Raw genomic sequence first — 23,590 nt, 5'->3', positions numbered from 1 at the left:
TCCAAGCATGATGCAATTGCGGCGTATGTTCGTGCACGCGCACACTTCTCGAAGACCAGCTTACACGACATCAAATCGACGCAAGACGCGCAATGGAAAGCGGAGATGGCATGTTGTGTCGCCATTACCTGTCTACATCGCGCAGATCCTAGCAGCATGATTGGGCCATGCGATTCTAGAGTTGTCAGCCATGAGAACCCTCTTCAATGGACCCGCACGTCGTCACAATGTTAGCATGTGCGTTTACGTGCTGCGATGCCGTACGCATAAGGAACGTATCGCAATGACGTTGACTGGCAGTTCGCTACGCCTGCTACGACTTGAACTGTTGAACAGCTTTTGATTCTTTGCATGATTCAAACAAACTCATTTCTGATCACTCAATCCTTCTTCGGTCCTCGTCAAAATTGACCCTCGAAAACGCCTACTTCTACACTTCATTGAAGAGCTGCCGTACCGTGAAGTCCAAATTGAAAAGATGTCAAACCCTCTTCCTACCAAATACCAGGACGATACTATGACAGTGACCCAAGCTTCGAGACCTGGAGCAGAAGACACGGCACCAGCAGGTGTACCAACTGTAGCCGACCCTTCGACCACGCAATCAGGCACGACTGCCACAAGCCCCGACACCAGCTCCATACCCGGCGCTTGGAAGTCCAGCGCAGTCGCAGCAGGCGGACTGGATGCTACGCCACAAACGGCATCGAGCGAGCAGCAGCCTGCGTCTGGTGTTCTCTCTGGCGCTAGCGTTCAAGCGGGTCTTCACCAAGCAGAGGAAACAGCATACAAGGCTGCCGAAGCCGTACTTGGGACCGTGCAGAGCGGCCTTGAGTATGTGCACGACACTGTGGCAAACCACCAGAAAGCACAAGAGAACAAGGAGATCCACGAGGATGGAACCAACTATATCAAAGAGCAGCTGGAGAACAAGGAAACAGAAACTGACGAGCTGACTACACTTCCGGTCGTGGACCCGACGTCTGCTTCAGGGCCGATAGGTCAACGAGAGGAGCCCAAAGGCTTCGGCATCGGCATTCCACGCGACACAATTGAGAGCTCGTCGGCTACAGATGTCAGCTACGAGCATCGTCCCAAGACACTTCCTCAAAGCGAGATCACATCCCGAGAACAGGAGCGGGGAATCAAAGAAGGAGCCGATGGTACTCCTGCTCGGGTACAAGTCAGTGGCCTTCATGGTGCATGGCCGGCCGAGGCTTCAGGTAGCGCAGAAGCTGTGCACGAGAAGAGCCAGGTTGAACATGAATTGCTGAGCAAAGTGGGCGCAGCGCCAGTGGCGAGCGAGGGCGTTGCGTCGGGCAACGAGAACCGTACTTTGGGCAACACAGCACCTACTATCGGTGACGACGTTGAAGTAGTTGGAAACTGGGGTAGTGAGACTGCTCGCGTCTTAGGGTCTGCTGCAGTGGCTTCGGCGGCGGGGGCAGGAATCAGTGCTGCTAACACCCCACAGCAAGGCGTCACGACTGGCACTCAGTCTCATCTACCAGACCATCCACCAGGACAAGACCCATCGTATCCTCACGTGGGAACCTCTCAAATCGGACCCGATGGCCGTCCTGGTCAGTCGGACTCCATTCCTCCGGTGATCGTCCATACCCACGGCCCAGAACCAGGCAAAGGCGTGGCCCCGATTCAAGGCTCAGATCTCGATGCCGCAAAAGAAGAAGTATTCGGATCCTCCAAACCACATGAGGAGTTGGGAATCACTCCTCGCGGGAGCGTACAGGAGCCTCCCAGAGATACAATCGTGGCCAAGGATCTGGGTCCCGCGAGCACAACAGCCACTTCCGACCCTTACGCAGAAGAAGACCAGCGGAAGAAATCAATGGCGTCCGATCTTCCCATTCGACTAGCTGAGCAATCCGCCGCTCGAGCAGGCTCTGTGAACCCAGTCGAGACCAACGCCGGAGAGGGACTGAGTGCGCCACCAATTACAGCTGATGATTCTATCGACACCAACACTGCTCGGTCTACGACCGATGACGATAGGGCACGTAGCCCCAACAAGACTCAGCCTGATAGCGAGAACCCAGGTCAGACATTTGATGCTTCAGCTCATGCCGCACCGGAGCACTCTGATACCAAAGACCCCGGATGGAGTGGCAAAGAAAGTGTTAGAGAGCATTTGAGGAATGATACGAAGGGTGGCGTGAGAGAAAATCCGTCGGCCATTCCTATCGCCGGTGGGCAGAAGGTCGGTGAGGCACATTGGGGTGAGAGTAAGAAATTGGAGGAGTAAGGGTAGGGCATGATAGCTTAGCATGATGATCACGAAATGGCGACGCGCGGGGAGATTGTCCGCATTTTATTCCACATACTCTTTTGCACTTCTCAATCTGCCTCTGGTATGTCTTGTCAAATTGATGTTCCTGTGATCATTGACTTTTTGCTCGCGGTCTCTTCCCATGTCGCTATCGAATGCCTCTCGAAAGGCACCGATGCTCTAATTATAGCAGAAGCTCGAAAATAAGATTTCTCCACCTAGCACTGACGAGCTCTCTTCATGTCGTTATCCCGCCCAGCACCAACTCCCCATCCCTCTTTACAGGGTGCAGTACCATCTGTGGAAAACACTTTTCCAAAACCACATAATCATACCAAAAGCTCAGACCCTGCCCACCCCACCAGATATAACTACTCGCCAACCACTGCTGCATCTTCATCTTCCACGTTCTTCCGCACCACAGGAATGATGCCCGTTTCCCTCCCGCTAGACCCTCTTTCGGTCCCTTGTGTAATAATTTGTCCAACTCTTTTGGCGAAAGAGCTCCTGTGCCAAGATTGAAAGATATGAGATGGGGAACGTAGACAGCTTTGAAACCGTGCAGGAAGGAGTAGGTTTCGGGTGTAGCTTCACTGACCAGCCAGGCACCTGTTTGGCGTTGGTGGAGGGAGATACTCTGGAGCAGGCGGCGAGAGGTGCGAGTCATGCTTATCATTGCCATGCGGCGCGGGAGCAGAAGGTTGGATTTCTTGGTAGGAGAGAAATTGTGTACTTCATTTTCGAAGTCCCATTTCGTGCCCACCGGATTGATCATGGGTGCGAAAGTGATGAGGTCGGCGGGTTCGTCAAGGCCCCAGGTGGAGTCAGAGCGAGGTGGTGGTAGAGGACCACGAGAAGCGATGTAGGTCTCTGCATTGGGAGCTGGCCCCCAGATGGTACTGTCAGCATCGGCGAATTCTCTGTCGAGCGAGGCAGAAAATGCTGTATAGTCGTTTTCCCACAGGCCAGGGATGAAGAACCTTGCATTTCGTTCCCAAAGATTCTTCCGTGGTTGTTCTTGCGCCCATGTAGCAGCGTCTTCCAGCATGTGTCCAACGTGGCCTGTGAACCGAGCATCCATTTCCAACTGCCATACATAATCAAATTCGGGGAAGCTGTAACTGAAGATTTGCAATGCCTGATACATCTGATCCTTTGCCTTGTGGTTGCTGACTTTAGGATACCATTCCTGGAGCAGTTTGTCATTGAATAGTATAGCCATATCCTGGAACTCTTCCGGTACGCTTCTGTCGAGTATCTGGGCATAAAGCACTTCATTGCTGAGAAGATCCTCTGTTGCAGGATTCTTGACATCCACCAGAAGAAAGACCTGAAACCTCCCAGCCGTGTCCAACGCCGATTCGGTGACAAGAGCTCGTAGCCACGCCTTGTGGTTAGGACCATACTCATACGTATCCCACGTCCTTAACACGACAGCCGTTCTACCTGTCTTCCTCTCATCCTGAATCACATCTTCTAACTCTTGATCCAGACCCTCACCCGGCCGTTTCAATTTCCTGCCTGCGGTCTGATCCTCCATCTTCCCACCATTATCCCTCGCACAACCATCTTGCACGCTTCCCCATCTCACTTCACTCCACGGTAAGTTCTCAAACTGTGCTCCTGTTGCGAGATGTCCGAATGGCGCGAAACGTTCGAAAGCAGAGGCACAGCCGCCGGGATTATGTCTTGACATGACATCTGTGGTTCCGAGTATTGTAGATGGGATGACATCGGGAGCAGCGAGAGAGCCCAAATGAATGGAGCGTTGCCATGGGATATCCGGGCGTGAAGTCCATGGTGAGCAGCCTGGAGCTATTGAGATCGTGGAGTTGAGTGTCTCGTCGGGTTTGGCATCCTTCGCGCGACTGCTCGCAGAGCTCGAACCAGTTATCGGACGGGGACGGAAACGAGAAGACGGTGATTCGACATCTGCTGTCGATTCGTCATGCCCATGGTAATCTACTCCAGCATGTGACCCAGATAGCGAACCCTCCAAAGGCGAAGTGCGAGTCCTGAGAAGCCTTGCCCCAAGTACCAAGATGCCCAAGAAACCAGATAGCAGAATCAAATTCCTCAAGAACTGTTTCACTCTGCTCCTTCCTCGAGCCATTCCTAGTTCCAATGCTCTTTCCGGATATGCCAGTGACCCATCAGGCAGAGGATGGGTTAATCATGACATGATGCTGTCAGGCCTCTATGGGACGCGCAGCGCAATGTCAAGATGAGTGTAAGAGCACAGTGAGAGCGGAATCATCGCCATAATGGATCATGGCGCGTCAAAAGTGCTTTGCAGATCTCAGCTCCACAGATGTCTGACAAAGCAGCGTCATCATCGGATCTGGCGCCGTGGAGACATCGCTTGTCGTCGGAAGAACCTCAATGTATCTGTGAAGAGCGTCGAAAATAGAGACTCCATCTAAGCGTAAGCTGTTTTGTAAAAGACATACAATGGGAAGTACGATATATAGTGGAAAGGAAAATTGACCCGCAGAAGCTCGCACACCTGGTCCAAGTCAAGCATCGCCAACACAATGCTTAAATTGCTTGGGTCTGGCTTTCAGACTTTCAACTCGAGAATAAGAATGCTGCACATACAGCAGAAGCAGAAGGACAGCATGAAGGAGGAATTGTCTTTGAATAGTTGATTCGGTTTCTTCTCTAACATCACACAGCTCTAGTATGCCACAACGGCAACGAGCTCAAGGTATTTAACATCTATCACTAGACATCCTTCGGGGCTAGTCCAACAGCCTAAGCCGCATTCATAGACGCGCACTGCAGAAGCTATCACCCTGGCCATAAGCCTGACTTCAATCAAACAAATTATGCGTTGCTCCAGTTTCGGAGTGAACTCGCGGGTTAACAATGCTTCGATCGACAGGATCATAGAGTGCTTCCAGCACACTCAGTACAATCAAGGATTGCCGTTCCCATTCGCAACCACCTGCTGAGGCGGCGGCGGTTGCGTAGGCCCATTGTAATTTGTCGGCTGAGGCGTCGTGCTCGTTGGACGAGGCGCGAGACCTTGCACCGGTCGTGCAGGTGGCGGGTACCCATTGACCGGAGTATGAGGGTTGCTGGGATAGCTGACAGGAGTGGCCCTACCAGATCCTGGCTGCTGTTGTTGTGGCGCGGGATACATAGGCCGTTGCACATTTGCTTGGGGTGCTGGAAAGCCAGGTTTCGCAGGTGAGGCCGTGCGATTGTACGTTTGCTGCTGAGCCACATTGGTCTGGTAGTTGCCCATGATGGGCGTGCGCGCGTACTGCTGACTCTGCATTGGTGTTTGCTGGTATTGCTGATTGTAGTTGTTATAGGTTCCGGGAGTCTGTTGGGCTGGACGCTGGGCATAGTATTGCTGGGCGTTAGTCTGGCCGTATCCCGGCTGCGCGGCACCGGGCCTGGTGTACTGCTGCGGCTGAGTGCCGTACGATTGTCGCATGGTAGAATATGTCGATGGATTGCTTTGTTGCCTCTGGAAGGTTGGCGTTGCAGCTGCTGGCGCACGACTATTGTAAGTCGACCCATATCTAGTGTGAGCCGCTGCACCGATTGCCGGCGTACCCTGGGGTGTCTGGCTGTACCGCTGCGCCGATGTTGACGAATTGGGCCGGGTCAAGTTGGCAATGCTGTTCGCTGTTGTCATTGCTGCGAGCTTGGCTTGTCTGGCGACAAGATCCTCTTCCATGCTGCCCCTAATATCCTTGGTCTCATAAGGTATGAGGGTCTTCACACCAAGGTCCGCCAATTGATCGCCATCGAGTTTGGCAATGGCGTATGGCGGCAATTTCAGTAACAGGTACGCCAGCTCGCGACGAAGGTTATGATATGTCGCCGTCTCCTGCTCGGATGGTTCATCAGGCTTGCCAATTTGAGATGTAACGATGGGTCCCGGACTAATCGGTGTACGTGCTGCTGTGGATGACGATGATAGAGTCGTGTTGCGAATGCGTTGATGAGAAGCCAGCGTTTCCAGGAGTTCAGACACCTCTCGCAGCACTTGCTCAACGTCTGTTTTATCCTTCTGGGCCTGAACAGGTGGCTCCTCCTCGGCCCTCTCCAGTTCGTCCAAATCCTCCAACACTCGACTGAACTCATCTTCCTTGAGCTCGACGGAAGACTGAAGTTCAGGGGCTTTGCTCGCCTGTGCATCCTCGTCAAGCAAAGCCGGGTCAATGGCAAATGTTTCGTTATATCGCTTCTCGCCGACCTTGTGCCACCATACCATGTTCTTGACATCTTCCGGAATGATGGCGTTGGAGTTGTCCCTGGGTGGAGCGAAGCTCGAATACGCTCTCCGAAACAGGGCCTCTTCCCGTTTCTTCAGCGCCTCCTCGGATGAGTCTGTCGCGTCTTTTCTCTGCACTCCGTCACTCGAGCTCAGAGCTCGGTCGCGTTGTTTGCGCTTTTCTTGCGCTGTATCGAGAGGATCAACACCACCATAGCCCAGCCATGCACCCGTGCTCAGCGGCTGTACTGTGTAGCCTCCCCTCTTATTGCGCTGTATGGGATCCTTGAATTCCCACGTCACCGACTGATCACGAGTCGCCGACCGTTTGTGCGTCTTCGGCGGCTGTAATGTCGCAAGGCTGTACGGAGGTGCAAAAGCCTGCTCAAAGGTCGGGGCTTGTTGCGCAGCGTCCCCGGCCACAGGCGCGACCTTGGTCGCGGATATCCCATTGGGCAAGCTCAGCTCTTCCACTGGCAGCTCGGTCTTAATCAGAGGATCTCTTCGATCGGCAGGCTGCTGCAGCGAGGAGAACAATTGCTTCGCAGTAAGTGCGTTGCCAAAGAGTGTCAGCACCGTTCCTCCTCGCGTGCTATCTGCAGCTGCGCTGAGGCCGTTCGCGAGCCCGCTGTCCTCCTTCTTGAGCTGTTGGTCTTCGGTATCATCAGACCGGTTTTCCCTTTCCACGATTTCCTGAATCAGATTGTCCAACGACTGGATCTTATTGATCTGCTTCAGCTCTTCCACGGTCGGCCTCCCCGCCGTGAAGCCGGTCCGTTCTCGCGACTTCGTCCTGATGCCGGTGATGAGATCATCGCTGACGGACTTGGCGTCCTTGCGTAGGTCGTGGAGGGATGTGTAACTCGTGCTGCGAAGTCGGGCCGCTATGCTCGTTTGCTCGTTGTTCGTTGCGGACAGTTTGGCCCTTTTCTGGGAGGGTTCGGCGGGAGGAATGTTATGGTTGAGGAAAGATGGTTCCGTGTCATGGCTGTCGTGTGTCAGTCTGCCTCTTTTCCAGCCCATGCCGCGTACACATACCGTGTTAGCACGTCCAAAATGTCCTTTTGCAGTCGCTTCACTCGCGATGCTTCTTCCTCGCTGGTCGTCTCGTCGTGCCGTTTGCGCTTGTTGGAAACGACATCCGTGGGAGCGGTGTCGGTGATATCGGCGGCGTGGGCGGCGGCGTCGCCGTTGGTGAGAGTGGCCATGCTGCAGGCGCGTGTCGGTGCTGCTCGAAGCCTGGGGTCGCGCGCGTCTGGTGGAGGGTTCAATCAAGCAAGCCTACTTTTCTTGCTCCATCAACAACACGTCCTGTCGGCGAAGTGGTGCACGTGACTTTTTCGCGATTGCGCTCTCAGCGCTCCGCCAGGTGCCGGTCAGCAGCGTCTCGGATCCGAGTGTGTCAGAGGGGAGGGTGCGGTGCGGTGTTGCGATGCGCGGGCGTGAGAAGATGGGCCTGGGTCTGGCGTTGGTCCGAGTTTGTCGCTAGCGAGAACGGGACAGCAGCGAGCAGCGGAATGCCTTGCAATGCCAATGTCCAACAACAACGATATTCTGTACAGGACGGTATGATGTATGTAGATGGGCCAAGGTAATATCACAATTCATCAATCACAGGCACGAGTCACACGTAGCAGGACAGAACAACACCTCCTGGCGGGAATTGCTTTCTGGGAAGGCAGCAAGCCCGGCGAAAGTCGTGGCCGCGGTGATGGGAGCTTCGCGCCTCGAAAACATTGAACATACAGCTCAGTTCCTCTTCTCCTCCCATCCCTCCTCTTCCCGCTCCGCCCCGGTTGATGCATGCCACATGGACGACTGACGCCGCTCGGCAAGCAGCTGCGTTCCGTGCTTGTCAACTTGTCTGCACTCCGCACGCCGCCCGCCCGCCGCCCAACACCACTTGACCTTCAAGCTAAGCGCGTAGGAGCTCACCATGGCATTGATACCTCAGCCCTCGGGGGTCCCCCGAATTTTGGACCGCGATCGATCGCAACGGCTGCTGCCCCTCAAGATGGGCGTCGGAATGAGGTCTCCATAGCACCAAGAGCGCGCAAGTCCAAAGTCAGCGCCCGGATAGTGCGTCGCCGGACACGCATCGACCATGTTGGCAATGCCTTGGAGGCAACGGGAAAACTTCCTTTGCAAACCCGTCGCCCGTCAAACAAGCCTGATTTGACCTATTACCATCCCAGGAGGACAGAAGGCTATGATAAAGCTATCGAGAATCGCAAGAGGCACGCGAGGAAAGATGGGCCCCATGCTCCGTATCTCACTGCCGTCTCGCTTCAGAGCATTTTGGGCGCGTATGTGAGGCATGAGGCCAATCAATCAGAGCGTTTGGCTGCAGACTGGGAAGCTGTATACCGGCCATCTCCTCAAGAAGCACAGTTCTTGCACACCAAAGGCTACTCCATTGAGGATGTCGCCGCGTGGGCAGATATCGTTGCTGCAGACGACAGTTTTGAGGCTGCAAAGAGGCTGCAAGCCCGCAATGAGACCCATGGTGTGCTCGTCACTCCCTTGTTCGTTTTCCTGAAGCTCCTGCAAAGGCCCTACGTCTCAGGCCCCGCGCTGCGCCTTCTACTACTTCTGGCCTGGTCCATCTTCACGCAGCGCGCTGGCATTCTCCTCAGCCCCGGCGTGGACAGCGAGCCGCGCTTCACTGCAGCCGTGCGCCTGCTTCGCCATGCGCGAGAGGTCTGGCCAGCGTGCATACCCAGCATCGTGCAGTTCGTGCTTGAGGAGCCGATGATTCAGAGCGAAGAAGCCGACTCTTCACCGAATGAGAAATGGGCTGCAAAGACTTTCAAGCTGAACAAGCTCATGAGTCTCGTGTCGCTAGTTTTGGCCGAGCAGCCCAAGAAAGACAGCGATTACCAAGAGGCGTCAGTGATACCAATACTTCGATACATGTCGGAGCACCAGCCACCGCTGCACATCAATCGCGAAGGCTACCGAGCTGTTGTGCGCATCCAGCTGGCGCAGCGGAAGACCTTCAATGAGCAACAATGGGCAGAGCTGAAGGCACTATCGTGGCCCCCGTGGAAGGAAGACCGCACAGGGATGGACGTATTGATTACGAAAGAAGAGCATGGAATTTCGAGAGCTGGTCAGACGCTGCTGCGTATGCGTGAGGCTGGATATGCTCCTGGTCGCTGGGAGCAATTGGCTGGTATTTACACAGGCTGGGATATTGACAATACTCCAACTATACAGACACGAGTATTTTTGGAACAGCCTGGCCTGCACATTTCCGATTACATACCATCCACAACAGCCGAATCGCTGCGCTGGGCAGCACGAATCACATGCACTCGCACCATTCAGGAAGCCTGGGCATGCTATTTGGCGTGGGAGGACAAGCGGCTACCAGCTTCTCAAGATGTCTTCTTGGCCATCGCCATAAAGTTGCGCGAGGAGCAGAGGCGGCCGCATGTTGAGTCCAGAGCGACACGATCTCCAAGTCTGAAGTCGTGGCCACTCGCTCCCGGCGATATGAAGGAGTTGTCTCCCCTGCCACCTTCGACACATCTCGAGACTTATACGCGTACCCGGCCTCCCACTCTGGAAAGCTTCTATCTTGAGCTGCGGAAACGAAACATCGCGGTCAAGAACCACGCCCTGGCATTCTTTGTCCGCCACGCACGTACACTTTCATTCGGCCTAGAGGTGCTCAGCGATGCCATCGCCGTCTATCCTGGCATCAAGGACATGCTTGCGCACCGATCCTCAGATGCGCTGCAAGACGTACCTATGGCGGTTTACGTGGCGGCTATCGTGCTGTTCACGCGTATGACCAAGACACCTCAATTCTCCGACGAAGTTTCGCTGGCTACAGCTCGCAGTCTTGTCGACACTGTTCTTTCCGGCGATTCCTACGATGCCTACGAGCTGAACTATAAGAGTGGCATTGTCCGTGCCGCTCAGCTCTTGCGTCTCCGTCCAGATCGTGATCAGACCGCGTGGAATGCGGTGTACTCCGGCTTGTGGCGTGAGGCCAACGTTGCCCATTTCGCAAAACTCGTTGTTCCACGAGAAGACGCTGCAGTGCAGCCCTCTGGTGAATCGAGTGATCTTCATGTGGATCTTCGCTTTTGTGCCGGCGCCTTCCTCGCATATCGCTTCTGGTGGTCTGTGAGCAGGCTACAGGCACAACAAGGCATTGATCTAGATGCTGCTGGCTTCTACAGTTTTTGCCACGTGGCAGAGAATAGGGCGATCGCGACTTGGCTAGTCCTACAATTGAATGAGGGCAGACAGTCTGACGAACACAATTGTCGCGGTGCCGAAGTAATCGATAGAATGGCATACACCGCCAAAGAAGCATTCCATGGCGGAAGCGATCACCGATTGCGTAGGAACCCTCACAAACTGTTCCATCGACTGGTTGGCGCCGCCAATCGCACGGAATGCGGACACGACCTGCCACGTCTGCTCACGGTCCCCAGCCCAGGACTACTACACGCCTATGTACGTGCCATCGGCTGGCTGGCTAGATATGATGACATTCTTGATCTTGCGCGATGGATGAAGGATTACCGTGAAGAACTGCTGGATCGTAAATCGAAAGACCGCAACGGCGATGCCATGATGCGGCGAACACTTGTCGCTATGCGTACATTTCTGGAAAGACGTTGGCTGCCGTGGGAGCCAAACAGTAAGACAATGAACGCTGGCTCTGAGCGCGAGAAAGAAATCCGGACTTTTATTTTGCCAGCGAAGGCAGAAATCATTGCCGATGTCAAGGCTCTGATTGAGGAGGTCGAAGAGTGGGAAGGCTGGCCGACGGATGATGAAGTCGAGGTTTACGCGAGTGACAAGAGGTTTAAGCCCTTTGCTGAGTACGAAAAGAACAGAACGGTGAGGCAGGTACGATATGTTCCTCCGACAGCTGAATCGTAAAATTGAAGGGACATTCCTCGCAGTTGTCCTTGAAACTGTTTCCGGGAGTGCGCGGAAGAGCGCATTCGCATTCGTCTTGATCGAACTTCTCGTCGGCTCCCCCGTATCGCATCTCCATGTTGCTGATCGTACCGAGTCAGCTGCTTATATAAAGCTCTGTTTAGTCAGAGTTAGGCTAGTGCTTTAGTCCTTGGCTTGGCTACGATACTCCTATATTACGAGACTTGGCATATCTGAGTTTCATCTTCCTTGTGGGAAGAGCTGACAACGACGTGCAAACATGCACCCAGCAACTCAGATCGCCGGCCTTCGTCAACTTCTACCATCCGCTATGTTCCCTCTTTTGACAATCATCAAAAGCGTTTGCCTCACAGCCATGGCCTGAAGCCTCTGGACCTTCATTCCGGCACGATCCGGCTAATCCCTTGTCACAACACCTAGTCAGTCCAACTTCCGCATCATCAATGTTTCGCTTTGGCGTCTTGCAATGGCCATGCTTTCCCTGTCGGTTTGCCCTCTTGGCAACTGAGCCGAGCCTCGTGTCTTGTGCCCGGCCGCGCTGAGAATAGAAATTCTTGCGTTTTCTCTTGCAGCTTCTGTGGCACAGCTGTGCGTTTTAGGTACCGACGTGAGATCATTTTATGCATTGGTGCGGGCGAACTTGGGGATAGCCTAGTCTTGTTTCTTCCATGAGGAGGCTGACTATATAGCTAGTAGGTAGGCCCTTCTGGAACATCTTCTGCTGGCTTTTTTGGGTGTGTGCTATAGAGTTCCCATTCGACTGGGTTTCTTCGATCCTTGCCCTTCTTCTTGTACTCAAACAAGCAACAGATCTAACTACAGGAGGACCACCAACGACGACGACATGGCCTTCAAAACTTTCATCGCGGCTTCGAGCTTGCTGCTCGTTTTGGCGTCCGCTGCACCGCAAGGAGATGGAAGCTGTACCATTTGCATCGACAAAGTGAACGATTGTCAGAAGTGAGTTCGATTCGGTGACTTCCGGACTTCCGTAGCCCACACACGAGCACATGCTGATATGCTCCCTCTTTTCTGTACAGCATGTACGGCGCATGCTACGATTACTGCGTGGAGACAAAGAAGGAATTCCTGGTTCCAGAATGCAATGGCTTCCCAGCATACAATGAAACGTGCGAGTACGGACCGAACAACAATGGACCTCTGGCTGGTGAATGCTATCCTTCGAACACCACGACAGTTCCTGGTCCAGTGCAGGATTGCATGGTCTGCGTTGATCGTGTGAATGAATGCGGACTGTAAGTGGAAACTCTTTCTCGTGCTTTACTGTCGCCCTTCGCAGCAGACCCCGACTGACATCCTCGTAGCAAATATGGCGCATGCTACGACTACTGCCAAATGCCACAATTCGATCTCGGAATCCCAGCATGCAATGGCGTCTCAGGTCAAAAAGTCTCCTGCGAGTTCAAGAAGAACAAGGATGGAAAGTTGATTGGTGGATGCCATCCTTCGAACACGACACAGCCCACTCCACCAGGCGAGACTTGCGACATTTGCATCGATCGCGTGAATGATTGCGGACAGTGAGTGCCCCCTTCCCTTCTGACTTCTGCCTGTTCTGAACTCTGGCTCAATTTGACTGGTGTAGGATGTACGGCGGATGCTACAACTTCTGCAACGAGCCGCGCAAGGAGTTCGAAGTCCCAGAGTGCAATGGCCAGAAGAAGACGGAGATTTGCGAGTACATGTCGAATGACTGCGGGAAGGTGTTCGGTGGATGCTATCCTCCTGAGGGACCGATTCCTGGCTGGGCGGAGCCACCGTGTCCTTAGATTGAACACATGGAGTGAGATGAGTAACAGCCATGATCATGGAGCGCAAGACTTATTCGAGTTGATTTCAACCCTCTTCGTCCCACTCATATCTTTCCTCCATATTTTTGCGCTTGGCAGTATCCCAATGCCTTGCAACTCATCGCCGCGCTCGTCGAATCACAACTCGCGACCCATTCATTCCTCTCTTCGGATCCACAGGTCTGCTTCAGATCTCTCGGTTTCGGATTCTTCCAGTTGGCCAGCATATTTGGATCGGATCCCGTTCCCGTGTATATGAGAATGTCGTCTTCGCCAAGGGCACTGGAAGCAGTCGTTGACATCTTGCTTGAAGATTGTGTTGAAATGCGATTCCATGTTTTCAACGAGCGTTCTTCTTGCGTGAAGCGGGCTTTGGTGAGTGCTTCTCCTCGAGCTGTTGATGTTGTGCTGAAGGCCGGGCCGGTGGCTTGCCGAGTGGCTTTCCAGAGGAGGTGCATATTTGGCATTTTTCTTCTTCGAAGTTGAGTTCCAATGTATTGATTGTCTTGACCTGGGAATGTTGTGCTGGTACTGTCAATACGTAGTATTGCTGTCGAGGGAGTGATCTGCGTGTGAGGCCAGGAGAATGTTACACCATATGTTGAGAACTCTCCTCATGCAGGACACGGGACTTTCTCGGCCACGGAAGCCGTGAGTAGCCGTCACGCGACACTTCGGCGTGTTTCAGTTCTGGACACCTCATCTGAACGGACGTCATATCTTATCAGTGCTTGTCCCCAAGTGCTGCATAGTCTTGATAGACTCGTTGGTCAGGTCATGTGGACGGCCACTCCAGCAATCCTGCTGCTGTGAGGATGAGCGACCGATCTTGGCTGGGCTTCCGAGGTCCGGAGAATTCTTGTAACGTTCCCTCGCACACCAAATACTCATCAACATGAACTGGTCTCGCCGACCTGATCTGATAAGGCAGCAGCCGAAATGAGTGTCTTCGGCGCAGAATGCGAAACCGACGAAGGAACAAAGTGGGATCAAGTTTTCAAGCCTGAGGGCCATCCAAGAAGATTTGAAAAAATGCGGAACGCGTGCTTCGACCTGTCATTCACGCGTGAAATATACCGCTGAAGAGAGATGAAGTAGCGACACCTGCCAAATCTCGCCGTACCCATGCGCGGCCTGAGGTTCCAACAACGCCAAGAAACCAGTCATGGTGACTCACCTGGACATCACAGAGACTGAAGTAGCTGCTAACCTCGATATAAGACTTTTGATAGTCCTTCAGCGTGAATACAAACCATTGAAAACTTTTGATCCTTCCAACGTGACAAACCAGCAAGTTGCAGTCGGCTCTTCCTGTCACATTGTGCCAAACAGGCAGGGTTGTTTGGCGTTAACGGGCAGGAAACAGATTGAGATGCAGCGCTCCCGTCTGATCCTTTCAGCCAATTCCCCGGGTACCCAGTGAGTTTGGCCCAAGAACTGATTCGCCCGATAGCTTTCGACTCTTCTGGCTTCAGATGCTGTGGTTCTCAATTCCCGGTGGTCGTTGCTGAAGGCAAGCTTAGATTGAGCAATATTGTCCAGGCAAGCGTTGGTTGTCTCTGGGATGGACAATCGCTTGTGAGATGAAGGTATATGCCCTTTGAATTGGCTGTTCGGCGGCACCATTGCCAGTCGAGCGGCCGGGGCATATGCTGGAGCCTGAAGCGGACATTCTTTTCATTTCAATCATTCCTCAATGTCGGCATTGGTCAGATTCTCGGCTATGCTGGGATGAAGTCTTGTTTTGCTGGGAGCCCTGACAAGCATCACTTGGCATTGAGAACGTCTTTACCGCAATGCTCGTTCTGTTCATGAGACGCTCGTGTTGGTCATTAATTTGGTTTCCTCACTAGTTCGAAAATCAGTGCGAGTAGAGATAGGTGCAAGATCACAATTGGAGGGAGGCTACGGATTGGTAGATTAGGTAAACATCAGGACGTATATATCTTGTGCGGCCGTGATCGTGACCTGGGGGTGGGTATATACATAAATCATACAAGGTGGGGACGTGCACCTAGAATGAAGGTGCGTTAAGAGCCATGAGGCACAGCAATCCGGAGATGAGACCAGCGGCGGGGAGAGTCAAGACCCATCCCATGAAGATGAAAGCAACCTGTCGCCAATTGACAGCACCGAGATCGTAGTTCATCAAAGCCACACCAACGGCAGCACCAGTCAAGCATTGTGTAGTAGAGACCGGCAGACCAAGACGAGAGGCAAGCAAGACGGTAATGGCCGCGCCGAGCTCGATAGAGAAGCCACGGGTTGGGGACATCTGCGTAATCTTGTTTCCGAGAGAGCGGATAATGTGGTAGCCAAAGAACCAGAAGCCGAGACCAAGGAGGAGACCACCAATGACAAGAATCCAGATGGGAGTGCCGGACTCAGTGTCAACGGCGCCGGTCTGGTAGGTCGAATAGACGGCAGCAACTGGGCCAACAGCGTTGGCAATGTCTGTGCAGACGTTAGTGAAAAGATCGACTAGGGAAATGAAGATTGAGCTCACCATTAGAACCGTGAGCAATGGACATCAGCATAGCAGAGACAACTTGGCAGTAGGTCCACAAGTGCTCAACGCGAACATCGTAACGATGAGCGCGGGCGTGAATGTCTCGAAGTTTGCCGGAGTCGTGGGTAACGCAGTCGATGAAGACACCGCGAAGGAGCAAGAACTTGAACCAGGCCCAGTGCTTCTTTGGGTTGACCCAGGAAAGGTCCTTGACTGGCACAATCCATCGCTTGTATGGGGAAACGTAAGCCCTCCTGCGATGGCTCTCCTCTCCTGGGTTGGCAGCTGGGTCAAGTGCATTTTCATCAGATGGAGCTTTGCCCAGAGGGACTACCTGAGCGCCCTTCTCGTTATCACGGTTGGAGAGTTCATCAGAGTCAGCGTCGTTGCCGACTGCACCGATCGCTCGTCCCTGCTGCTCATCCTTCTTGCCAGCGGTGACGTTTCCGTAGGCGTCTTCGTAGTAGTTGGTGACGTACTCATCGCCCTTGCCTGGCCAGTAGAGCTTGACGTTTTCTTTTCGAAGAAGCGGTCCCATGGGAATGTGCCACACCCTCAGTCTCGCGTCTTTCTTGATGAGTTTGCGCTCGAAGAAAGGCATGAAGAACACGTAACAGATGAGGAGGACTCCGAAGAAACAAGCGAGGACGATGCCAACTGCGCGTCCCGGTCCAAGAGCATCGAGGTCCGATCCAGGAGTCTCGACAGTGATGAAGAGCGCGAGCACAGCTGCGGTGAAAGCGAAGTAGAATGGAATCAACCTCATGCCCCACTTGAAGCTGTCTTTGCGCTCAAGCACAGTGTACTTGACAGTGGCGAAGACCAGAGCAGCGAAAGCAGCAGCAATTGCTGGCGCAATGCCCCAGGAAGCTGCGACTTGACTGACGGATCCGGAAGTCCACTCCCACTTGATCGGAGATTGTGTTGCAAATCCCACACCGATCAGAGCGCCGACGATTGTCTGAGTGGTCGATACCGGCATGCCCTGACCGGTGGCGAACATGAGCCAAGTAGCGCTTCCGACTTCAGCGCATCCCATTGCCAACATCAGGACACCTGGACGGCCTTCGAAACGATCGATGGTGATGATGCCGTTCTTGATGGTGTCGGTCACGCGCTCTCCGAGCACAACAGCTCCGAAGAACTCGGTACACACGGAGAGGAAACCGACTTGAAGCATGGAAAGTGTGCGGGCAGCGACCGAAGTGGCATAGGCGTTGGCGACATCGTTGGCTCCATTACCGAATGCACTGAAGAAGTAGGCAATGAATGTGATGGCTATAAACAGGAGTCAAGCACAGGTTAGCCTTGGTCCCTCGTCCTCGAAAACCTCAATGTGCAGCAGGAGCACTTACCCAAGATCCAGTCATAGCGAGCAGTGGCCTCTGGGGCGCGCTTCGCGAGGAGATGGTGCAGCATGATGATGATGCACCGAGTCTCGGGTGGTCTTGAGATGATCTGGAGAGAGAAAGGACAGGATGGGTCCTCGAGGCAGCGCAGGCCCTATATACCCACATAGTTCGCCTCTCGCCATCGCGCTGCATGTTCAGCTTTGCGCTTGTAGCACGATGTGTGCGAGTGGCAGACACGGAATCTCAGATCTGGCAACCATTCGGCCTCAGCACCATACCAAGCTCAAATCCCAAGGCATGGCAGACGTTAAGCGACCCGCTGAAATTGAAGGCTTCGCAATTCCGAGGCATGCTTTGGATCTTGCGGGTCTGTTCTTCTTCATCGCAGCATCGGCCTGGTTTTCTTGTGCGTGGTCCTGCAATACTGGCGTGACTTGGCCGGTTCGTGCGTGCATGTCCTCGTTTCCAGCGCTCGAAAGGCGCTGCCAGCGTAGCGGGTCGAAGGTGTCAGAATGGGAAGAGGTTGCCAGCCAAGGCCCAAGCATGCGACCTGAAAGCCAAGCTGCTCACGAGCGCTGCATCTTCTACACGTGGGCGCAGGTCCTTTTATGACTGGCTTTCACTTCTGTCAGTCTGTTCATGCCATGCGTTCAGCGGACGGCAGCCGCGTCCAGGTGCGCGAAGGCGAGCGAAACTCTGATGGCCTCGCTGTCCTATGATGCCCTGACGGAATGTCACTGAGCACCTACTTTGCGCTTGGCAGCCGTCGCACGCTCTCGTAGACCTTCTCGAAGGCGTTGGGACTCTGCCAGGTCGGACATTTCCAGCTCCACCGGATGGTCTTGGCTACGTTCCTATTACTCGCCACCCATACCCATGAACCACCTATATGCATCTAGGATCACTACACGTGGGCAACCTGCCGGCCTACTATCTGCATACGGATTCTGCACGACCGATTCGCAAAACCAAGATCGAATGAGGCAGGATCGCTTGCCGTGGCGTGGGTGTATGTCTTCCCAAGACTTCCACCCACGCCCGTTCGCGGCCTGCAGCGCGTGCGGCCACAATAATTTCTTCGCGTGGGACAGTGAGACTAAGATCAGTACCTCTGGGAACATTTCTAGGGGTCATGCTGCCTCTACTCTACCTCGGACGAGATGTCCGCGTGTTTTCATGGCCACTGACTACAAACCCGTCGAGAGAGCTAGACTATTGTCGCCCAGCACAAGTGTTTCTGTGATTGGCATGCAAGGCGATCAAAATGAATGCAAACCCAAGTCCGACACACACTGCTCTATGTGCTCTTCTAAGCCTGAAAGCCTTGTGAAGAGTTCAGGCTCGAATTGTAATAAGTTGTCGAACGGAGCCTTGCGTTATACAGATCGAGCACAAGGACTACTGATGCACGGAGGCCGGGACTGAGAAGCTGCAGATTAAATCAATGCACTGAAACCCCCGCATTCGGCCACGCTGCTGAAGTCATCTCAAAGGGCTATGTGATTCGACCTGCATATGATCCAGCTTGACGTTTGATGTGCATGGAGATAGTAAAGAACGGTTGGCATGCTAGGTCTCCGCCTGTGTTAAGTATCTCCAACCACAAGGTTTGGCGGAACTCCACGCTGCGCCTCTCGCCGCCTCTGCCGTCATTGCCAAGGAACTACGCTACTGCACGTCTCCAAACCGACAGTATGAGGAGAGCTCACAAAGCACCAATATGAGCTCTGAACAGAGTGATCGCTCGAACGATCATAAGCCAGAGACTAAGAGTAAGTCAGGCATCGGAGAACGACCTGGGTGAACAGCATGATGGAAGCTAATGCTTGCAGCAACACCTTCCCCTAGTGAAGCTGGCTTCACTTTCTTCAACATCTCCCATCCTTCAGAAGCGAGAAGCTCGCAGTATCGGAAGCAAGTCCGCAGTAATGTCACCAAACAACAGCATCGTATCAGAAAACCCCACACCACGGCCAAAAGCTTCAGGCCTTTTCAGCCTGCTGCAAGAACAGGGCTGTCCTTGGCACCGCGAGAAGTCGTGGCAACAGAGGCTTCCGAATCACAAGCATATCTAGAAGCTGGACGAGCTCGCGGCTCATCTCTAGATGAAGCCTGGAACAGCGTAAAAGCTTCTCAGACACCTACAGTGGCCTCGTCCAGTTCCTCAACCACGCCTGATGAATTGCCATCTTCCTCTCGATTTAGACTTCATGTCAAGCGCGAACGCGTGATCACACCTCCGCGACTGATTAATTCAGCATCAACCACACCTGCTAGAACGCCTGGCTTCGAGAAATGCAGAAAAATCTCATGGACTTTCATCAACGAAACCGGTCCGACTTTCGATCAAGGCGAGGCTGAAGACGAAGAAGAACAAATCACTCCCGAACCACCCACCACCAACCAAGCTATAATCCTCCAACGTCGAGTCCCCTCCCCCGAAAAAATCAGCGTCGCTCAACACGATCCTTTCAACTGCTTCACGGTCCCCTGGCAACCGTGGTACGACGGTCTCCTCCACTACATGATGACAGTCTTCGCCCCACGCGCCTGGCCAACCCTCAAAATCACCTCCTCCGAAGGCATTAAATGGGAAACCTTCATGACCCAACACGCAATGGAAGAACCCGCACTCTTCTACGTCCGCTTACTATTCGCCTCAGGCGAACTCGTCCAAGTAGGCTCTCTCCGGCACGAACGCTCGCATTGGCTCCAAGCGCAAGCGATAAAAGTCATCAATGAAGCACTCTCTGATCCCAAACGATCAATCTCCGATGGTTTGATCTTAGCAGTTGGTCGAATCGCTCTACACGAATGCATGTATGGGAATCGAGATGCTGCGACTCATATGCATCGTCCTGCGCAGAAACGAATGATTGATTTACGTGGTGGGATGAAACAGTTGGATTTTCCGCCTTTGGTGAAGAGGTTGATGCGGTGGTCTGATAGGGTCATGTCAATGTATGGTAATACGGAGCGTATGATTCCGGATAAAGATGACGATGAAGGGACGTATGATCTAAAACAGAGTCTTAATGCTTTTGAAGTGTGGGCGCCTGAGCCGGGAAAGGCTTTGCGGAAAAGAATTGCTATTGATGATTTGGTAAACTAATGATGGATAAAAGACATGAAGGGAGGCGTAGAACATAATGCTGGCCATTATGTGGCGGAAGACAGCCTGATTCGCGAACAAAACGTCCCGCGTGATCATTCACAGAGTCAACAAAGTAAAGTGGCTCAATTCCTCTGACACCATTCCGCTTCCCATGAAGCCATATCTCCAAATTCCCGTCCTGGCCACTAAGCATAGCCCGAAACTCATCAATCTCTACCACCAGTGACCTCAACTGCACGTGGAGCTTTGAGCATACCCGAGGAGAATCTTGAGATCGGCATCAAGACTGCACTATTGCCCCTCGATAACCTCTGCCTACTTTCTGTTGCGCAGGAAGGAGGACGCCCACCACCTCCTCTCGAGATCCGTAGAGGTCTTGGAGTCGATACATTCCTGTCACTGCTCCATTCAGCGTTTGCAAAGGGGACTTCGTCGCGTTTCGTATAGCTACTGATGATCGAATCCGAAAGAGATCTCAAAGTCTCGGCACGTTGGATTTGAACGTGGTTGTGCGCTGGAACCGAAGGAGTCGACGATTGGTTAAGTGGACCCATGCTTTCAAGTGGAGGAGGCAACGGTAGCTGTTTATGAATGCTGAGCGGCGTATTTGTCTGCCGATGCGGAGAAGCGCAAGTTGAAGCTGCTACAAGTTGAGGCTGCTGAGAGCCCGTGGACTGTGGCGCACGCTCGATGTGCGAGTTGTTAAGAGCGTTGGGTGTCGATGATGATCGTTGCTGCGTTAATGATATACCGAGACCAGGCCGCTGTGCCATCGAAGACGTCGGATCGTGTTTCAGCGGTATTTCGGCTTGGCCATCTTGAGTCCTTTCATGGGTGCGGGATTCCGCAGTCGTGGCGCGAATTTCTGCCTCCAGCGACTCAATCTTTGCAGTCGCGAGCTTTAGATCCTTCTTGTAGCCTCTAACATCAAGCTTGTACATAATGATCTCTTCCACACAATGCCGCAATTCTTGCTCCCAGACCTGGTCTTTTGCAGAAAGACTGAGGGTGGACTGCAGCTCTTTGGAGCTCGGCGACTCGGAAGTCCCTTGCAGCCTGGTCGCAAGCGACTTCGATATCTCTCGTTGGAGTTCGGGCATGGCCACCTGCTCTTTTGGGCCGGCGATCTTCGACTGACGCCTCAACTCTATGTGAAGAAGAGAATTGTAGCGCTCACGATCAGCTTGTGCCGCCTTGAGGTGCTCCTGACAAGTAAGAAGCCGTGCTTGCAGATTCTGAACATTTGTCATTGCGATCTCGAGCCGGTCGTGAGTTTGCTGGCACGCTTCACGTCCACATTTGAAGTCTCTGTCGAGCAGCGTAGTTGACATCTGCTGTTCAAGCTCGCTCGTGCATACCTGTGGGACAGCAAAATTACGCTTAGTCGTGTCGGCTTTGAGTTCTCGACAGCGAACGGGCTCTTCCACTGATTGCTGCATTGATCGGATGGGCAAAGCAGACGTCACGCGTCCTGCCGGCTTTAGATGGCTCTGCAGCTCTTCGCAACGTTCCCGCAATCGTGCTTCCCGCTGGTATGATAAGCGGAGATCCTTGTAAGCGTCATCCAGTCCTGCTAATACGTCGACCCGCTGCATGTTTGCGGCAGCGAGATCTGCCTGGAGGCTCGCCACTACGATCTTCTGTGCCTGCTCGCTTTCTTTGGTCTTGCGAATGATATCTTTCAATTGCGTGATTCGTCGCTCTTTCTGGCAGTCTGAGTCCTTCAGCTGATCCCGTTCACGCCGCACCTCGCCCAGATCGGCATTAGTCTTGTTTGCCAGATCCAGTTTTCGCTTCAATGCCTCAGCCTCTGCAATGGGTTTCGGAGAGGTTCCCGCTGGATCCATCGACAGGCTATCCAATGACTGCAAGGAACCCGTACGACTGGCAGTCGAGCCGCTTATGACCCTCCCACAATGGCGTGTAGTATCAATCGAGAGTGGTTGTCGAGGGCCAGAGAGCTGAAGTAAGCTGTGTTGCTGCTCAAGGAGCACAACGTATGCACGAAATGAGGTGATTTCTTGATCATGCGCAGCCTTCAGAGTCGCGACATGAGCCTCGTGTGCAGACCGCATATTTGCCACTTGTGTCAACATTCCTGAGATCTTGGAATTGTCCCGTACGGGTTGATCGAGAGTTTCTGAAACGAGATGCGCATCACATTGGGATTGCAAGCCTGGAATTCGCTCTGCTGAGCCTGTTGGCGACTCTTTGTTGTCGTCTCGACGCGGCGTTCGTGGCAATTCCCAATTTGGTGTGCCGATTTTGACAGACGCGTCCGAGTAGTCCAATGATTCCTGACTTCTGTTTGGTGTTCCAAAGCATTCATCGCTCTTGCCGCATAGCGTAGAGTCAAGGGAAGGACGTAGCACGTTCTACCCTTGATCATTGTCAGAATTCTGGATGTTCTCATATCCCGGCGGCTCCGTTGATCCTTGTGGTGATGTGCTTTGTGGTCGTCCAGCTTGCTTCCTCTGCCGCTCATTGGTCGCGAGAGAAGTCTCCACCATTATCGATGCGCCGCGTGGATGGGAGGGCCAGATGGAGTCAGTGGCAGGGAGCTCGACGGGCTCAGGATGTGGTGCTTCGACCAGCGGCGTTGCTGGAGTTGGTGGGGCGGTATGAGAGCGCAGTCGGCCCTGTGAAGGACGCAGCTCACATGATCTTGGACCGCCGTTGAAATGTGGTGACTTCAGCATATCCGACATAGCTGCGATAAGGCTCGTAGCGGATTGGACGGCGGCCTCATGCAACGTGAAAGATTCGTGCGACTGCTCGCTGTAGTCTGAATTTGTATCGGAGAAGCTGAGGGGCAGTGGTTTGCGGCCTCTTTTACGGGAGCCCTGTGGCGATGTTAGTACCGCCTTGCGCCATGATCGAAGGCATTGCCATCGATGCTCCTTCCTCCATGTCAGAATGCATGGTGCGAAAGACTGACGTTCGATAGGTGTGCCATAAGAAGGGAATATTACCCGAGCATTGCGTCCATAGCCCATGCCTTTGATCTCGATGCACTCCACGGGTATCTGGACCATCCCCGAGGAGACATGCTTGCGATCGCCCTTTGTCCATGTGAAGAACTTTGATCCTCCCGGCGTCATCTTGTCTTACAACATACTCGAGGCGGGCTCAAGGTTTAGTGCACGCCATGCCCGAAGGCATTCGCTTTCTATACGCGGTGATGCGACCTGGGATTGTAGCTTGCTAGCAGGCACAACTTCGTGGAGGAAACCCGTCTGATGCACGAATCGATTCGATAGTCCTTAGAATTATGTCGAAGATTGAGCTGGCCTCGCAAAGGAATGCAGAAGTCGAAGAGAAGGACGTTGAGGAGTAAGTAGCGGAGATGGTCGAATATT

General features: G+C 53.4%; 8 protein-coding genes across 8 annotated transcripts; 4 read left to right on the top strand and 4 right to left on the bottom strand.

Moving 5' to 3' along the window:
- Positions 1 to 478: 478 nt before the first annotated feature.
- On the top strand, positions 479 to 2,263 carry CKM354_000133500 (uncharacterized protein; the record flags this gene model as incomplete). Its single annotated transcript, XM_044796457.1, has 1 exon — positions 479 to 2,263. The coding sequence occupies one exon, from the start codon at positions 479 to 481 to the stop codon at positions 2,261 to 2,263; it is 1,785 nt and encodes a 594-aa protein (XP_044652392.1).
- Positions 2,264 to 2,525: 262 nt separating this feature from the next.
- CKM354_000133400 (uncharacterized protein) lies at positions 2,526 to 4,400 on the bottom strand (the record flags this gene model as incomplete). Its single annotated transcript, XM_044796456.1, has 1 exon — positions 2,526 to 4,400. The coding sequence occupies one exon, from the start codon at positions 4,398 to 4,400 to the stop codon at positions 2,526 to 2,528; it is 1,875 nt and encodes a 624-aa protein (XP_044652391.1).
- An 804-nt stretch (positions 4,401 to 5,204) lies between these two features.
- On the bottom strand, positions 5,205 to 7,726 carry CKM354_000133300 (uncharacterized protein; the record flags this gene model as incomplete). The annotated part of the gene is made up of 2 exons (XM_044796455.1): positions 5,205 to 7,506; positions 7,557 to 7,726. The coding sequence occupies 2 exons, from the start codon at positions 7,724 to 7,726 to the stop codon at positions 5,205 to 5,207; spliced, it is 2,472 nt and encodes an 823-aa protein (XP_044652390.1).
- Positions 7,727 to 8,321: 595 nt separating this feature from the next.
- CKM354_000133200 (uncharacterized protein) lies at positions 8,322 to 11,423 on the top strand (the record flags this gene model as incomplete). Its single annotated transcript, XM_044796454.1, has 1 exon — positions 8,322 to 11,423. The coding sequence occupies one exon, from the start codon at positions 8,322 to 8,324 to the stop codon at positions 11,421 to 11,423; it is 3,102 nt and encodes a 1,033-aa protein (XP_044652389.1).
- An 865-nt stretch (positions 11,424 to 12,288) lies between these two features.
- On the top strand, positions 12,289 to 13,234 carry CKM354_000133100 (uncharacterized protein; the record flags this gene model as incomplete). The annotated part of the gene is made up of 4 exons (XM_044796453.1): positions 12,289 to 12,404; positions 12,485 to 12,700; positions 12,770 to 12,985; positions 13,051 to 13,234. 4 exons carry the CDS (start codon positions 12,289 to 12,291, stop codon positions 13,232 to 13,234), a joined length of 732 nt encoding a protein of 243 aa, XP_044652388.1.
- Positions 13,235 to 15,269: 2,035 nt separating this feature from the next.
- Positions 15,270 to 17,183, bottom strand: CKM354_000133000 (uncharacterized protein; the record flags this gene model as incomplete). Its single annotated transcript, XM_044796452.1, has 3 exons — positions 15,270 to 15,709; positions 15,762 to 17,042; positions 17,120 to 17,183. 3 exons carry the CDS (start codon positions 17,181 to 17,183, stop codon positions 15,270 to 15,272), a joined length of 1,785 nt encoding a protein of 594 aa, XP_044652387.1.
- A 1,653-nt stretch (positions 17,184 to 18,836) lies between these two features.
- On the top strand, positions 18,837 to 20,228 carry CKM354_000132900 (uncharacterized protein; the record flags this gene model as incomplete). The annotated part of the gene is made up of 2 exons (XM_044796451.1): positions 18,837 to 18,888; positions 18,949 to 20,228. 2 exons carry the CDS (start codon positions 18,837 to 18,839, stop codon positions 20,226 to 20,228), a joined length of 1,332 nt encoding a protein of 443 aa, XP_044652386.1.
- A 209-nt stretch (positions 20,229 to 20,437) lies between these two features.
- CKM354_000132800 (uncharacterized protein) lies at positions 20,438 to 23,332 on the bottom strand (the record flags this gene model as incomplete). The annotated part of the gene is made up of 3 exons (XM_044796450.1): positions 20,438 to 22,535; positions 22,611 to 23,074; positions 23,204 to 23,332. The coding sequence occupies 3 exons, from the start codon at positions 23,330 to 23,332 to the stop codon at positions 20,438 to 20,440; spliced, it is 2,691 nt and encodes an 896-aa protein (XP_044652385.1).
- Between the last annotated feature and the right edge of the window lie 258 nt (positions 23,333 to 23,590).

The sequence above is a fragment of the Cercospora kikuchii genome (genome assembly GCF_019650295.1).
Source record: "Cercospora kikuchii DNA, contig_00001, whole genome shotgun sequence".
NCBI lineage: Eukaryota > Fungi > Ascomycota > Dothideomycetes > Mycosphaerellales > Mycosphaerellaceae > Cercospora > Cercospora kikuchii.
The sequence above is the reverse complement of the archived record's forward strand: the minus strand, read 5'-3'. Positions and strand labels throughout refer to the sequence as shown.